The 16,626-nt window shown below is 38.7% G+C and overlaps 1 protein-coding gene across 4 annotated transcripts in view; it reads left to right on the top strand.

Annotated features, from left to right (window-relative positions):
- nckap1 (NCK-associated protein 1) overlaps positions 1-16,626 on the top strand; it is a 76,302-nt gene that overhangs the window by 18,819 nt on the left and 40,857 nt on the right. For 2 of the 4 annotated variants that reach the window (XM_062057955.1, XM_062057957.1), the window contains 5 exons: positions 5,124-5,234; positions 15,010-15,102; positions 15,162-15,218; positions 15,284-15,426; positions 15,497-15,587. In XM_062057955.1, the coding sequence (XP_061913939.1) occupies positions 5,124-5,234; positions 15,010-15,102; positions 15,162-15,218; positions 15,284-15,426; positions 15,497-15,587 (495 nt within the window). The remainder of the gene's footprint in view (positions 1-5,123; positions 5,235-15,009; positions 15,103-15,161; positions 15,219-15,283; positions 15,427-15,496; positions 15,588-16,626) is intronic. The other 2 variants (XM_062057956.1, XM_062057958.1) reach the window with 1 other exon arrangement.

The raw sequence follows: 16,626 nt of genomic DNA, 5'->3' as shown, positions 1-16,626 counted from the left end.
GAAGAAAGGTTAGCATGTCTACATGCTCTGCTTCTTTTCTTGTTTACAATATTCCCAGCAGCTGAAAATAGGCGCTCAGAAGGGGTCGATGTGGCTGGAACTGAGAGCTAATTGGCCTTCACCTCAAACCAGGACTGCGAGCGAGCTGAGCTGCAATTGAAGTTTCTAGAAGGTCAACGGGCTCATAGTGATGTTACTAGTAGTTGACTGGGAGGTGTTTATTATCATTTGGGGAGAGTCCGCTGCCTGATGCTCACCTGCTAAACACCTATCTGCTCCACGCTGAAGCGCTGACTACATGCGCTCTGAATACACACTGCTGATTGGCTGGTAATGCTCTGAATACGCACTGCTGATTGGCTGATAATGCTTCGTGTGTACCAATCAGATGGTTGTGTGGGTGGGACAATGCTGCGTGCTGAGACAGAGGCAGAATGAGCAAAGCAGCTTGTTAAGACTTTAGCAGCTAAAGTTAGCTTTAGCTTAGAAACTCGTTCGGTACACCCCGTACCGAACCGAAAGCCCCGTACCGAAACGGTTCAATACAAAACACGTACCGTTACACCCCTAGCAGATACAAATGACACATTCATGTTTTTGTGTAATGATGACAACGTATGCTCGCACGGACGATTGACTAGTTAATGGTTTTCTTTTCAAATGTTCGTTCATAGCCGTTGTGCTGCTATGATAGGCCATTTACGCTCGACACAGAGTGCATACAACAACATTATTAGGCTGTGTATTGAAATACTTTCACACTTTTAACGACTTTTGGCGTGATTTTTCCCCCTCGCTCGCACCGCTCGCATCGTCCGCTTTGATCGTCTGCTTTGCGCTTCGCCATGACGGTAGCGTGACGTAAATATGCGACGCGTCGACGCACAAAAACGGCGTCTACGTATTTACGTAACCGATGACGTCGACTACGTCGACGCATCGTTTCAGCCTTAATTAGGAGTGACAAATTGTTTGGTAAACGTCTAGCATGTTCTATATGTAATAGTTATTTGAATGACTCTTACCATAATATGTTACGTTAACATACCAGTTGGTTATTTATGCCTCATATAACGTACACTTATTCAGCCTGTTGTTCACTATTCTTTAGACATTTTAAATTGCCTTTCAAATGTCTATTCTTGGTGTTGGCTTTTATCAAATACATTTCCCCAAAAAATGTGATTTATACTCCAGTGCGACTTATACTCCGAAAAATACGGTAATGATTAGCGTCGGCGGATATCTATATTTGATGAATCTTTGGAGGACGCTTGCGAGAGTCCACTATTTGTATCTCTCCAGCTTTGTATTTTAAACAAAACAGTGTCAAGATGCGACCCACAATGCCTTGCAGTAGGGTTGTACACTACACCGTTACTGCGGTACTAGTGAATTCAAAAAGGTACTATACTGTCTTTGAAAAATACCGGTACCTTTTTTTTCACTCGCACATGTGGATCAACATCAACACACACACAGACCACTCACTTGCAAACAGAAACAGTGTGGGGACGGAAGAGGGAGAATGGACTTATTTTGGCTTTATAACTAATGATAAAGGTGGCGCTATAAACATTGAAGCACTTAACCCTAAACAGGCTTCACTACACAGCGTAGGAGGATAAGATAGCTAACCGCTCCTGAATGTAACCAAAGGGAGTGGATCGACACAAATATCCATCGTAACGAAACCAGGTACAAGAACCGTGTATAGTCAATACTACAATGATTACATCAATATTTTTTACTATCACAATTTAGCGACGATAAAAAATATTGACGTAATCATAGTAGTATCAACTAGATACACTCTTGTACTTGGTATCATTACAGTGGATGTCAGGTGTAGATCCACCCATGGCGTTTGTTTACATTGTGATGCCGGTGAGCTATTGTATCCTCCTACGGTGTGTAGTGAAGCATATTTAGCTATTCCACGTCCTGCAGTGATAATGCTACTTGGAAGAAACTTACTTTATTCGTCGCCATGGAGGTGAGGATTAGTGATTTAGAAGTAGCTAAAACGCTGCAGATTGCGGACGGATGTTAGATGCTAGCTAGTGTTATAACGTCACCTTTATCTTTACTTTTTAGACCAAATTGCGTCCATTTTCCCTTTTCTGTCTACACACTGTCTGCTTGTAAGTACTCCGTGATTGTGCGCTGCCGAACATGCTCCTCTGCTCGTAAAACCAGCAATGTCACGTGTCCGGGAACCGGTACTTTTCAAACAGAGTATAGTACCGTTTTGGATTCATTAGTACCGCGATACTATACCACAGGGGTCACCAACACGGTGCCCGCGGGCACCAGGTAGCCCGTAAGGACCAGATGAGTAGCCCGCTGGCCTGTTCTAAAAATAGCTCAAATAGCAGCACTTACCAGTGAGCTGCCTCTATTTTTTAAATTGTATTTATTTAGTAGCAAGCTGGTCTCGCTTTGCCCGACATTTTTAATTCTAAGAGAGACAAAACTCAAATAGAATTTGAAAATCCAAGAAAATATTTTAAAGAATTGGTCTTCACTTGTTTAAATAAGTTCATTATTTTTTTTACTTTGCTTCTTATAACTTTCAGAAAGACAATTTTAGAGAAAAAATACAACCTTAAAAATGATTTTAGGATTTTTAAACACATGTGGGCTCTGTACCGAGGATGTCGTTGTGGCTTGTACAGCCCTTTGAGACACTTGTGATTTAGGGCTATATAAATAAACATTGATTGATTGATATACCTTTTTACCTTTTGAATTCCTTCCTCTTCTTTCCTGACAATTTAAATCAATGTTCAAGTAAATTTATTTTTTTTTATTGTAAAGAATAATAAATAAATTTTAATTTAATTCTTCATTTTAGCTTCTGTTTTTTCGACGAAGAATATTTGTGAAATATTTCTTCAAACTTATTATGATTAAAATGCAAAAAAATTATTCTGGCAAATCTAGAAAATCTGTAGAATCAAATTTAAATCTTATTTCAAAGTCTTTTGAATTTCTTTTAAAAATTTTGTTCCGGAAAATCTAAAAGAAATAATGATTTGTCTCTGTTAGAAATATAGCTTGGTCCAATTTGTTATATATTCTAACAAAGTGTAGATTGGATTTTAACCTATTTAAAACATGTCATCCAAATTCTAAAATTAATCTTAATCAGGAAAAATTACTAATGATGTTCCATAAATTATTTTTTTATTTTTTCAAAAAGATTCAAATTAGCTAGTTTTTCTCTTCTTTTTTTCGGTTGAATATTGAATTTTAAAGAGTCGAAATTGAAGATAAACTATGTTTCAAAATTTAATTGTCATTTTTTTCGTGTTTTTTCCTCTTTTAAACCGTTCAATTAAGTGTAAATATCATTAATTATTAATAATAACATAGAGTTAAAGGTAAATTGAGCAAATTGGCTATTTCTGGCAATTTATTTAAGTGTGTATCAAACTGGTAGCCCTTCACATTAATCACTACCCAAGAAGTAGCTCTTGCTTTCAAAAAGGTTGCTGACCCCTGCTATCCTAGTACCGGTATACCGTACAACCCTAGTGTGTACTTATTGAAGTACCTGCTATTCTTTCTGATTTACTATATTTTCAAATGTCTAACCAAGTGACACTTCTTGTTTCTTTGAGTAGCCGAGTGATTTATAGTTATTTTTCTTAGTTGCGTACGTTTTAACCATAACTTTATTTATTGCAACAACAACAACAACAACAAAAACGTCTGGCGGTCCCCTGGGGGTCTTTGGACCTGGGACTTGAGTTTAAGAACCCCTGTCTACGGCGCACACATCAACCACAGTAATCCTGGCTGTGCTAACCATAATGCACTAGTGCTGGTGCTTCCTTGCAGTGACATGTTTAAATACAGTTCACACATAGCGCCAACTGCTGTTTCCTTACTGTCATTACACCAGATAAAGGTACTTGATGTACAATGAGCCTTTTAGATGGTTAGGTTATTGGAATGGCAGCAAGTGTGCACCCTATTTGCTGACATTGGTTCAGGTTAGAGATGTCCGATAATGGCTTTTTTGCCGATATTGTCCAACTCATAATTACCGATCCCGATATCAACCAATACCGATATATACAATCGTGGAATTAACACATTATTGTGCCTAATTTTGTTGTGATGCCCCGCTGGATGCATTAAACAATGTAACAAGGTTTTCCAAAATAAACCAACTCAAGTTATGGGAAAAAAAATGCCAACATGGCACTGCCATATTTATTATTGAAGTCACAAAGTGCATTATTTTTTTTAACATGCCTCAAAAAAGCAGCTTGGAATTTGGGACATGCTCTCCCGGAGAGAGCATGAGGAGGTTGGGGGGTGTATTGTAGTGTCCCGGAAAAGTTAGTGCTACAAGGGTTTCTGGGAATTTGTTCTGTTGTGTTTATGTTGTGTTACGGTGCGGATGTTCTCCCGAAATGTGTTTGTCATTCTTGTTTGGTGTGGGTTCACATTGTGGCGCATATTTGTAACCGTGTTGAAGTTTTTTGTACGGTCACCCTCAGTGTGACCTGTATGGCTGTTGACCAAGTATGCATTGCATTCACTTGTGTGTGTGAAAAGCCGTAGATATTATGTGACTTGGCCGGCACGCAAAGGCAGTGCCTTTAAGGTTCATGGCGCTCTTTACTTCTCCCTACGTCCGTGTACACAGCGGCCTTTTAAAAAGTCATACATTTTACTTTTTGAAACCGATACCGATAATTTCCGATATTACATTTTAAATCATTTATCGGTCGATAATATCGGCAGTCCGATATTATCGGACATCTGTAGTTCAGGTGGACTATATATTCCAGATGGTCAGCTCTGGTCACATGAAGGTCTTGCTCACTCTCAGCCTGCTTTAACCAAACATGAAAACCACAGACTTCCAACTCTTCCATTTTTGTGAATAGACCCAATTCAACAAAATGGAAACCTACCTTGTGCACATTCCTTGTAATCTCTGTCGTTGTCATGTGCATCCCGATGTTGACGTGCGGGTGCCTGCATCAACTTTGTGTTGACTCTCCACACGGGTCAGATGAAGCATTTTGTTTTTTGTGTGAGGGCATCATACATGCAACATGTGAGGCGAGATGTTGAGTGTGTGTCCTCCTCATCCTCCTCAGGCGTGTGGCGACCCCAAGGCCAAGCCCTCCTATCTGGTCGACAAAAACCTGGAGTCTGCGGTCAAGTTCATCGTCCGGAAGTTCCCTGCTGTGGAGACACGCAATAACAACGTGAGTGTGTTTGGTTAGACCTCATTTCTCCATTATTTCCACGACTTCAACATTTGCTGTTAAATAAATGGCAGGACACGTCATTTACATTTGTCCACAGACCTTTATGGTGTTAGTGCAGGGGTCGGCATCACAAAATGTTGAAAGAGCCATATTGGACCGAAAATACAAAAAAAAAAATCTGTCTGGAGCCGCAAAAAATTTAAAGCCTTGTATAAGTGTTATAATGAAGGCAACACATGATGTAAGTGTCTATATTAGCTATATTAGCCTACTATCAAAATGACTTTAAAAGTCTTATATAAGTGTTATAATGAAGACAACACATGATGTAAGTGTCTATATTAGTTATATTAGCCTACTATCAAAATGACTTTAAAAGTCTTATATAAGTGTTATAATGAAGACAACACATGATGTAAGTGTCTATATTAGTTATATTAGCCTACTATCAAAATGACTTTAAAAGTCTTATATAAGTGTTATAATGAAGACAACACATGATGTAAGTGTCTATATTAGTTATATTAACCTACTATCAAAATGACTTTAAAAGCCTTGTATAAGTGTTATAATGAAGACAACACATGATGTAAGTGTCTATATTAGTTATATTAGCCTACTATCAAAATGACTTTAAAAGTCTTATATAAGTGTTATAATGAAGACAACACATGATGTAAGTGTCTATATTAGTTATATTAGCCTACTATCAAAATGACTTTAAAAGATTTATATAAGTGTTATAATGAAGACAACACATGATGTAAGTGTCTATATTAGTTATATTAGCCTACTATCAAAATGATTTTAAAACTCTTATATTGTTGTTATAATGAAGACAACACATGATGTAAGTGTCTATATTAGTTATATTAGCCTACTATCAAAATGACTTTAAAAGTCTTATATAAGTGTTATAATGAAGACAACACATGATGTAAGTGTCTATATTAGCCTACTATCAAAATGACTTTAAAAGTCTTATATAAGTGTTATAATGAAGACAACACATGATGTAAGTGTCTATATTAGTTATATTAGCCTACTATCAAAATGACTTTAAAAGTCTTGTATAAGTGTTATAATGAAGGCAACACATGATGTAAGTGTCTATATTAGCTATATTAGCCTACTATCAAAATGACTTTAAAAATCTTATATTAGTGTTATAATGAAAACAACACACGATGTAAGTGTCTATATTAGTTATAATATAACTATTTATTTAATGAAGGCAACACATGATGTAAGTGTCTATATTAGTTATATTAGCCTACTATCAAAATGACTTTAAAAGTCTTATATAAGTGTTACCGTATTTTCTGCACTATAAGGCGCACCGGATTATAAGGCGCACCTTCAACGAATCGCCTTTTTTAAAACTTTGTTCATCTATAAGGTGCACCGCATTATAAGGCGCATAGAATAGACGCTACAGTCGAGGCTGGGGCTGCGAGACCTGTTGTGGCTCAATATTGGTCCATATATAAGGCGCACCGGATTATAAGGCGCACTGTCAGCTTTTGAGAAAATTGGAGGTTTTTAGGTGCGCCTTATAGTGCGGAAAATACGGTATATTGAAGACAACACATGATATGTCTATATTAGTTATATTAGCCTACTATCAAAATGACTTTAAAAGTCTTATATAAGTGTTATAATGAAGGCAACACATGATGTAAGTGTCTATATTAGCTATATTAGCCTACTATCAAAATGACTTTAAAAGTCTTATATAAGTCTTATAATGAAGACAACACATGATGTAAGTGTCTATATTAGCTATATTAGCCTACTATAAAAATTACTTTAAAAGTCTTATATAAGTGTTATAATGAAGACAACCCATGATGTAAGTGTCTATATTAGCCTAGTATCACAATGACTTTAAAAGACTTATGTAAGTGTTATAATGAAGACAACACATGATGTAAGTGTCTATATTAGTTATATTAGCCTACTATCAAAATGACTTTAAAAGTCTTATATAAGTGTTATATTGAAGACAACACATGATGTAAGTGTCTATATTAGCCTACTATCAAAATGACTTTAAAAGTCTTATATACGTCTTATAATGAAGACAACACATTATGTAAGTGTCTATATTAGTTATATTAGCCTACTATCAAAATGACTTTAAAAGTCTTATATAAGTGTTATAATGAAGGCAACACATGATGTAAGTGTCTATATTAGTTATATTAGCCTACTATCAAAATGACATTAAAAGTCTTATATAAGTGTTATAATGAAGGCAACACAATATGTAAGTGTCTATATTAGTTATATTAGCCTACTATCAAAATGACTTTAAAAGTCTTATAAAAGTGTTATAATGAAGGCAACACATGATGTAAGTGTCTATATTAGTTATCTTAGCCTACTATCAAAATGACTTTAAAAGTCTTATATAAGTCTTATAATGAAGACAACACATTATGTAAGTGTCTATATTAGTTATATTAGCCTACTATCAAAATGACTTTGTGTCGCAGGCTGACGAAAATCTTTGTTGATAGAAATGTTGAAATGTAATATTTATTCTACACATTTCACAAAATTCGAAATCATTAGTAAAATGGAGGCTTCTCAGAGGGTGAGATAACTCCTGGAAATGACTGGCTAAGAAATGCCAAAGGTATAGATGTGTGTGTCCAACTTAATGGAAACGGCAGGCTGTCTTCTCCTAATGGATGTATTACAGTCGTTGCAAGCTGGGGAACATTTGCTGTGGTCTGGAACAACATGGCACACAAACAACAATCAGAAATGCAGCCGATATTACATACAGATAATGTGTCATGAGACATGCAGATATAAATTGAATTAAGAGCACTTAAAGGAAATTAAATGAGCTCAAATATACCTGCACACGAGGCATAATGATGTACATACAGCTAGCCTAAATAGCATGTTAGCATCGATTAGCTTGCAGTAATGCAGTGACCAAATACTGTATTATTCGGACTATAAGTCGCTCCGGAGTATAAATCGCACCGGCCGAAAATGCATAATAAAGAAGGAAAAAAACATATAAGTCGCATTTTTTTGGGAAATTTATTTGATAAAATCCAACACCAAGAATAGACATTTGAAAGGCAATTTAAAATAAATAAAGAATAGTGAACAACAGGCTGAATAAGTGTACGTTATGAGGCATAAATAACCAACTGGTATGTTAACGTAACATATTATGGTAAGAGTCATTCAAATAACTATAACATGTAGAACATGCTATACGTTTACCAAACACTCCTGATCGCTAAATCCCATGAAATCTTCTTCTTCTTCTTGTTAATAATTTCACACATAAATCGCTCCAGAGTATAAATCGCACCACTCGGCCAAACTATGAAAAAAAAAACTACGATTTATAATCCGAAAAATACGGTATGCCTGATTAGCACTCCAACAAGTCAATAACATCAACAAAGCTCACCTTTGTGCATTCACGCACAGTATAAAATGTTTGGTGGACAAAATGAGACAAAAAAGGAGTGGCATAAAACACTTCTTAGAAAGCCGGAGAAAGTTGTACATGTAAACAAAATTACGGTGAGTTCAAGGACTGCCAAAATTAATAGGACAAAACGGTGCTTGCCAAATAGTCTCTAATCACTGAAGCATGTTTAAAGGCCTACTGAAATGATTTTTTAAAATTTAAACGGGAATAGCAGATCCATTCTATGTGTCATACTTGATCATTTCGCGATATTGCCATATTTTTGCTGAAAGGATTTAGTAGAGAAAATCGACGATAAAGTTCGCAACTTTTGCTCGCTGATAAAAAAAAAGCCTTGCCTGTAGCGGAAGTAGCGTGACGTCACAGGAGCTAGTATTCCTCACAATTCCCCGTTGTTTACAATGGAGCGAGAGAGATTCGGACCGAGAAAGTGATGATTACCCCATTAATTTGAGCAAGGATGAAAGATTCGTAGATGAGGAACGTTACAGTGAAGGACTTGAGAGGCAGTGATGGACGTATCTTTTTTCGCTCTGACCGTAACTTAGGTACAAGCTGGCTCATTGGATTCCACACTCTCCTTTTTTTTTGTGGATCACGAATTTGTATTTTAAACCACCTGGGATACTATATCCTCTTGAAAATGAGAGTCGAGAACACGAAATGGACATTCAGTGCCTTTTATCTCCACGACAATACATCGGCGAAATGCTTTAGCTACGAGCTAACGTGATAGCATCGTGCTTTAACTGCATGTAGAAACAAAAAAATAAACCCCTGACTGGAAGGATAGATAGAAAATCAACAATACTATTAAACCGTGGACATGTAAATACACGGTTAATGCTTTCCAGCCTGGCGAAGGTTAACAATGCTGTGCTAACGACACCATTGAAGCTAACTTAGCAACTTAGCAACGGGACCTCACAGAGCTATGCTAAAAACATTAGCTCTCCACCTACGCCAGCCAGCCCTCATCTACTCATCAACACCCGTGCTCACCTGCGTTCCAGCGATCGGCAGAAGGACGAAGGACTTCACCCGATGCGTTTGGCGGCCCGGAGACGTAGGAAGTCAAGGTGAGGTCGGCGGCTAGCGCGGCTAGCGCGGCTAGCGCGGCTAGCGCGGCTAGCGCTCCAACAAAGTCCTCCTGGTTGTGTTGCTGTAGTCCGCCGCTAATACACCGATCCCACCTACAACTGTCTTCTTTGCAGCCTTCATTGTTCATTAAACAAATTGCAAAAGATGTCCAGAATACTGTGGAATTATGAAATGAAAACAGAGCTTTTTGTATAGGATTCTACGGGGTACCATAACTTCCGTTACTCTGACTTCGTCACGCGCATACGTCATCATACCGCGACGTTTCAGCCGGATATTTCCCGGGAAGTTTAAAATGTCACTTTATAAGTTAACCCGGCCGTATTGGCATGTGTTGCAATGTTAAGATTTCATCATTGATATATAAACTATCAGACTGCGTGGTCGCTAGTAGTAGGTTTCAGTAGGCCTTTAATATAAACAGTGTGATTTCTAACAATTAGGGAAGCTTGAGTCGTGTTTGTCCTCCTACAGAAACCATATTAAAACAAAAACTTTTTTTTTTTCCCCCCTCATCTTTTTCCATTTTCCATACATTTTTGAAAACGTTCCAGAGAGCCACTAGGGCGGCGCTATGCGAATCTAGACCGACCCCCGCCGTGTTAGTCAGACGCAGGCAATTTACATGCTAAAACAGAGCTTCAAAAAATGGTATTCCAATAAAAAAGCTTTGAAAGGCTGAACTCTTATGAAAGTTATGAATATTATAACTTTGAGCAACACAATGAACACACCAGTTATTGTGGGTTTTTTTTGTCCACAACACTACTACTGTGCACGTGTGCTGACAGCTAAATGGAGTCATTGCTTTGCAGGACCAAATGTTTCTTTAGCTTTCGGCGTGCTGCTTATGTGTGTGTGTGTGTGTGTGTGTGTGTGTGTGTGTGTGTGTGTGTGTGTGTGTGTGTGTGTGTGTGTGTGTGTGTGTGTGTGTGTGTGTGTGTGTGTGTGTGTGTGTGTGTGTGTGTGTGTGTGTGTGTGTGTGTGTGTGTGTGTGTGTGTGTGTGTGTGTGTGTGTGTGTGTGTACCTAGCAGACAGCTTTATTCAATATCAATGTGCAAAAAATGGTCTTATGTTGTTTTCTGCTTTGTTTCTGTGTTTGTTTGTTTTGCATGCTAATCCTGGCTTATTCCGGACATGTGCTTTTTGGTAAGTTGTTGTACATTTGAGTTGAGTTTTGTCAGACTGTGAACATTTCAAAACGTTTTAAAGGCTTCCACCACTCTTTGTGCTTTGCTCGGCTGTCAGCAGTCTTGTGTTCTCTTCTCCATCCCCTGTGTGTGTGTGTGAGAGTGTGTGTGTGTGTGTGTGTGTGTGCGTGTGTGTGTGTGTGTGTGTGTGTGTGGTGTGTGTGTGCGTGTGTGTGTGTGTGTGTGTGTGTGTGTGTGTGTGTGTGTGTGCGTGTGTGTGTTTCTACCCTTCTTGAGACATCAACAATGAAAAGTAGCTTCCATATGAGGAGGTGTGAACAAGTTAGGACATAAATCACGGTCCCAATACGGAAAAACCATTGCATCTAATAGAGAATGTCTCATTTGCACCCCCTGGTGGTGAAATCTGTCAAAATTAGGGTGATCCCAAAATGGAGGGATTTTTCAAATTGACTTTGTCGGTTTTAAAAGTGCTCAACATATGAAAATAACAAGTAGGGATGTCCGATAATGGCTTTTTGCCGATATCCGATATTCCGATATTGTCCAACTCTTTAATTACCGATACCGATATCAACCGATACCGATATCAACCGATATATGCAGTCGTGGAATTAACACGTTATTATGCCTAATTTGGACAACCAGGTATGGTGAAGATAAGGTACTTTTTTAAAAAATTAGTAAAATAAGATAAATAAAGTAAAACATTTTCTTGAATAAAAAAAGAAAGTACAACAATATAAAAACAGTTACATAGAAACTAGTAATGAATGAAAATGAGTAAAATTAACTGTTAAAGGTTAGTACTATTAGTGGACCAGTCATGTGTGCTTACGGACTGTATCCCTTGCAGACTGTATTGATATATATTGATATATAATGTAGGAAGCAGAATATTAATAACAGAAAGAAACAACCCTTTTGTGTGAATGAGTGTAAATGGGGGAGGGAGGTTTTTTGGGTTGGTGCACTAATTGTAAGTGTATCTTGTGTTTTTTATGTGGATTTAATAAAATAAAAAAAATAAATAAATAAAAAACAATACCGATAATAAAAAAAACGATACCGATAATTTCCGATATTACATTTTAACGCATACATCGGCCGATAATATATTGCACAAGGCTTTTCTAATCATCAATTAGCCTTCTGAGCCAATGAGCAAACACATTGTACCATTAGAACACTGGAGTGATAGTTGCTGGAAATGGGCCTCTATACACCTATGTAGATATTGCACCAAAAAGCAGACATTTGCAGCTAGAATAGTCATTTACCACATTAGCAATGTATAGAGTGTATTTCTTTCAAGTTAAGACTAGTTTAAAGTTATCTTCATTGAAAAGTACAGTGCTTTTCCTTCAAAAATAAGGACATTTACATGTGACCCCAAACTTTTGAACGCTAGTGTATATAGAGGGGCAGCACAGTGGTACAGGGGTTAGTGCATGTGCCTCACAATACGAAGGTCCCGAGTAGTCCTGAGTTCAATCCCGGGCTCGGGATCTTTCTGTGTGGAGTTTGCATGTTGTCCCCGTGACTGCGCGGGTTCCCTCCGGGTACTCCGGCTTCCTCCCACCCCCAAAGACATGCACCTGGGGATAGGCCCCTCCCACCCCCAAAGACATGTACCTGGGGATAGGCCCCTCCCACCCCCAAAGACATGCACCTGGGTATAGGCCCCTCCCACCCCCAAAGACATGCACCTGGGGATAGGCCCCTCCCACCCCCAAAGACATGTACCTGGGGATAGGCCCCTCCCACCCCCAAAGACATGCACCTGGGTATAGGCCCCTCCCACCCCCAAAGACATGCACCTGGGGATAGGTTGATTGGCAACACTAAATTGGCCCTAGTGTGTGAATGTGAGCGTGAATGTTGTCTGTCTATCTCTGTTGGCCCTGTGATGAGGTGGCGACTTGTCCAGGGTGTACCCCGCCTTCCGCCCGAATGCAGCTGAGATAGGCTCCAGCACCCCCCGCGACCGCAAAAGGGACAAGCGGTAGAAAATGGATGGATGGATGGATGGATGGACGTATACAGAGACATACTGTAACAACTTGAAGTAAATAATGAAGATTAAAAATCTAAACGCTTACCTTTTTTATATTTGAATAGTATCTATTAGGGGTGTAACGGTACACAAAAATGTCGGTTCGGTACGTACCTCGGTTTAGAGGTCACGGTTTGGTTCATTTTCGGTACAGTAAGAAAACAACAAAATATACATTTTGGGGTTATTTCATACTTGCCAACCCTCCCGTTTTTAGTGGGAGAATCCCGGTATTCAGCGCCTCTCCCGACAACCTCCCTTCTCCCGACAAACTCCCGGTATTCAGCCGGAGCTGGAGGCCACGCCCCCTCCAGCTCAATGCCGACCCGAGTGGGGACAGCCGTTCTCACGTCCGCTTTCCCAGCAGCTTGCCTGCCCAATGACGTCATAACATCTACGGATTTTAGAGAGTAGAGTGCACAACAAGGAGAGAGAGTTCTTGCTTTCTTATGTGGGTTTATTGTTAGGCAGTTTCATTAACGTCCTCCCAGCGCGGTAACAACACACAACAACACACGTCACGTTTAGTCTACCGTAAAGCAGTTCGTCTGCCGTAAACAGCAATGTTGTGACACTCTTAAACAGGACAATACTGCCATCTACTGGATAGCCTGCAGAATACTGAAATTCAAGTATGTCTTTTATTTATATGTATAATAAAATAAAAATAAAAAATATATATAGCTAGAATTCACTGAAAGTCAAGTATTTCATACATATATATATATGTATGTATATATATTATATATATATATGTGAAATACTTGATTTGGTGAATTCTAGCTGTAAATATACTCTCCTCTTAACCACGCCCCAACCACGCCCCCCGCCCCAACCACGCCCCCCCCGACCACGCCCCCACCCCACCCCCCACCTCCCGATATTGGAGGTCTCAAGGTTGGCAAGTATGGGTTATTTATTTACCAAATTTGCAAAATCTTCCACCAAAAATATATTTCTTAGTGGGATATTTGATGTGAAGTAATGGGAACCTTGGATAGGTCAATAATTCATAATAACATTGATTTTGATTCAATATTATGTTTTGAGCAATGACAGTTTGAAAGAAAAAAAAAACTGCTTTGTTTTATTAGTCAACATTGCAACTTTTTCTAAATTACATTTAACCTTTAAGCTTTTTTATTTCACTTTTGTTATGTTTTTGTTTACTTTAATAGTATTTTTAGAATGTGTAAAATATTAGCTGTGGGCCGCAAATGCACACTTTTGACACCCCTGCTATAGATAATAAAACATTAAATGTGATAAATCTATGGATAAAAAGCAGAGCCTGGTGACACATGCGCGTTTATCATAACTCTCTCTCTCTCTGTCTCTGCCCCTCCCTCACCAATGCTGCTGCGCGCACAATTTGTTTTGTTTTCAACCCCTTCCTAACCCTGAACGTACATTGAAAATACACGCAACCCTAACTCAAAATGCCGGACATTTGAGGCATTTAAGAAACTCCGCCCTGACAGCCCCGCAAAAGAGGACATGTCCGGTGAAAAGAGGACGTATGGTCAGTCTATCCTAGCCCGTTAGCTGCTAGCATGCCGTGTGTTGTGCCTTGGTGTGCATTGTTTACACAACGTGCGTTACGCTACTTAATATGTCCGCATGGAAACTCGTTCGGTACACCTCCGAACCGAACCGGAACCCCCGTACCGAAACGGTTCAATACAAATACATGCACCGTTACACCCCTGGTATGTATATATTATTAATGTTGTAAATACACATCTTTATATATTTACAACGGGTGGTCCTCAAGAAGGTAACAAATACAAGAATGTGTGTGTGTCTTTAAAGAGCTGTTCCACTCTGCACAAACACAGCAGCTTTCCTTTATTCATTCAATTCTTCTCCTTCTAGTTCTTCTACTTTCTCAAAGGGTTTTCTCTCAAGAATGTGGAATGGCCAACTAAATGAGGCAAAGACTTGCCAGTCCGAGCTTAGACTGCGTGAGTGACATAACTCCCTCTGTGCTGTTACAGCAACAGCTGTCTCAGCTGCAAAAAGAGAAGTCCGAGATTCTGAAGAACCTGGCTCTCTACTACTTCACCTTCGTGGACGTGATGGAGTTCAAGGTAGGAGGACACCGTGTTGTGTTGAGAGTCTGAATGACAGGATCCATGTGGACCCGCAGGACCACGTGTGCGAGCTGCTCAACACCATCGACGCCTGCCAAGTTTTCTTTGACATCGTAAGTCCTCAAAGCACATTTCATCTCCAAGTCCCGCCATGGATGATGCTCTGCCTTTCCGCCAGACGGTGAACTTTGACCTGACCAAGAACTACCTGGACCTGGTGGTGACCTACACGACACTCATGATAATCCTGTCACGCATAGAGGAGAGGAAAGCCATCATCGGACTGTACAACTACGCCCACGAGATGACGCACGGGGCCAGGTGACTTAAAAACACTTCACCTGGCACTCGTGCTCTCAGCTGACGTGTTCTCCTCCTCTCCGTGCCTCAGTGACCGGGAGTATCCCAGGCTGGGCCAGATGATTGTGGATTATGAAAACCCTCTGAAGAAGATGATGGAGGAGTTTGTCCCCCATGGGAAGGTAATGCACCGACTGTCGTTAGCATGGAACACTCTGAACTCTGTCAGGGGGGGAAACCAGGACCTGAACGTCACGCTCATACATAACACATGGGAAATATACTGCAATATTACTACATGCAACATTACACTATACTACATGCAACATTACACTATACTACATGCAATATTACACTATACTACATGCAACATTACACTATACTACATGCAATATTACACTATACTACATGCAACATTACACTATACTACATGCAATATTACACTATACTACATGCAATATTACACTATACTACATGCAACATTACACTATACTACATGCAATATTACACTATACTACATGCAATATTACACTATACTACATGCAACATTACACTATACTACATGCAATATTACACTATACTACATGCAATATTACACTATACTACATGCAATATTACACTATACTACATGCAACATTACACTATACTACATGCAACATTACACTATACTACATGCAACATTACACTATACTACATGCAACATTACACTATACTACATGCAACATTACACTATACTACATGCAATATTACACTATACTACATGCAACATTACACTATACTACATGCAACATTACACTATACTACATGCAACATTACACTATACTACATGCAACATTACACTATACTACATGCAACATTACACTATACTACATGCAACATTACACTATACTACATGCAATATTACACTATACTACATGCAACATTACACTATACTACATGCAACATTACACTATACTACATGCAATATTACACTATACTACATGCAATACATCATAGTCGAATACTGCAATATTACAGTATACTACATGCAATAGAACATAGTAGAATAGTGCAATATGACAGTTAACTACATGCAATACAACATAGTATAATATTGCAATATTACGGTATACTATATGCAATACAACATAGTACAATATTGTAATATTACAGTATACTAAAAGCAATAAAATATAGTAGAATATTGCAATATTACAGTATACTACATGCAATACAACATAG

Source organism: Entelurus aequoreus, linkage group LG09 (assembly GCF_033978785.1).
Source record: "Entelurus aequoreus isolate RoL-2023_Sb linkage group LG09, RoL_Eaeq_v1.1, whole genome shotgun sequence".
Classification (NCBI taxonomy): domain Eukaryota; kingdom Metazoa; phylum Chordata; class Actinopteri; order Syngnathiformes; family Syngnathidae; genus Entelurus; species Entelurus aequoreus.
Note: the sequence above shows the minus strand (reverse complement) of the source record. Positions and strands in the feature narration are given on the sequence as shown.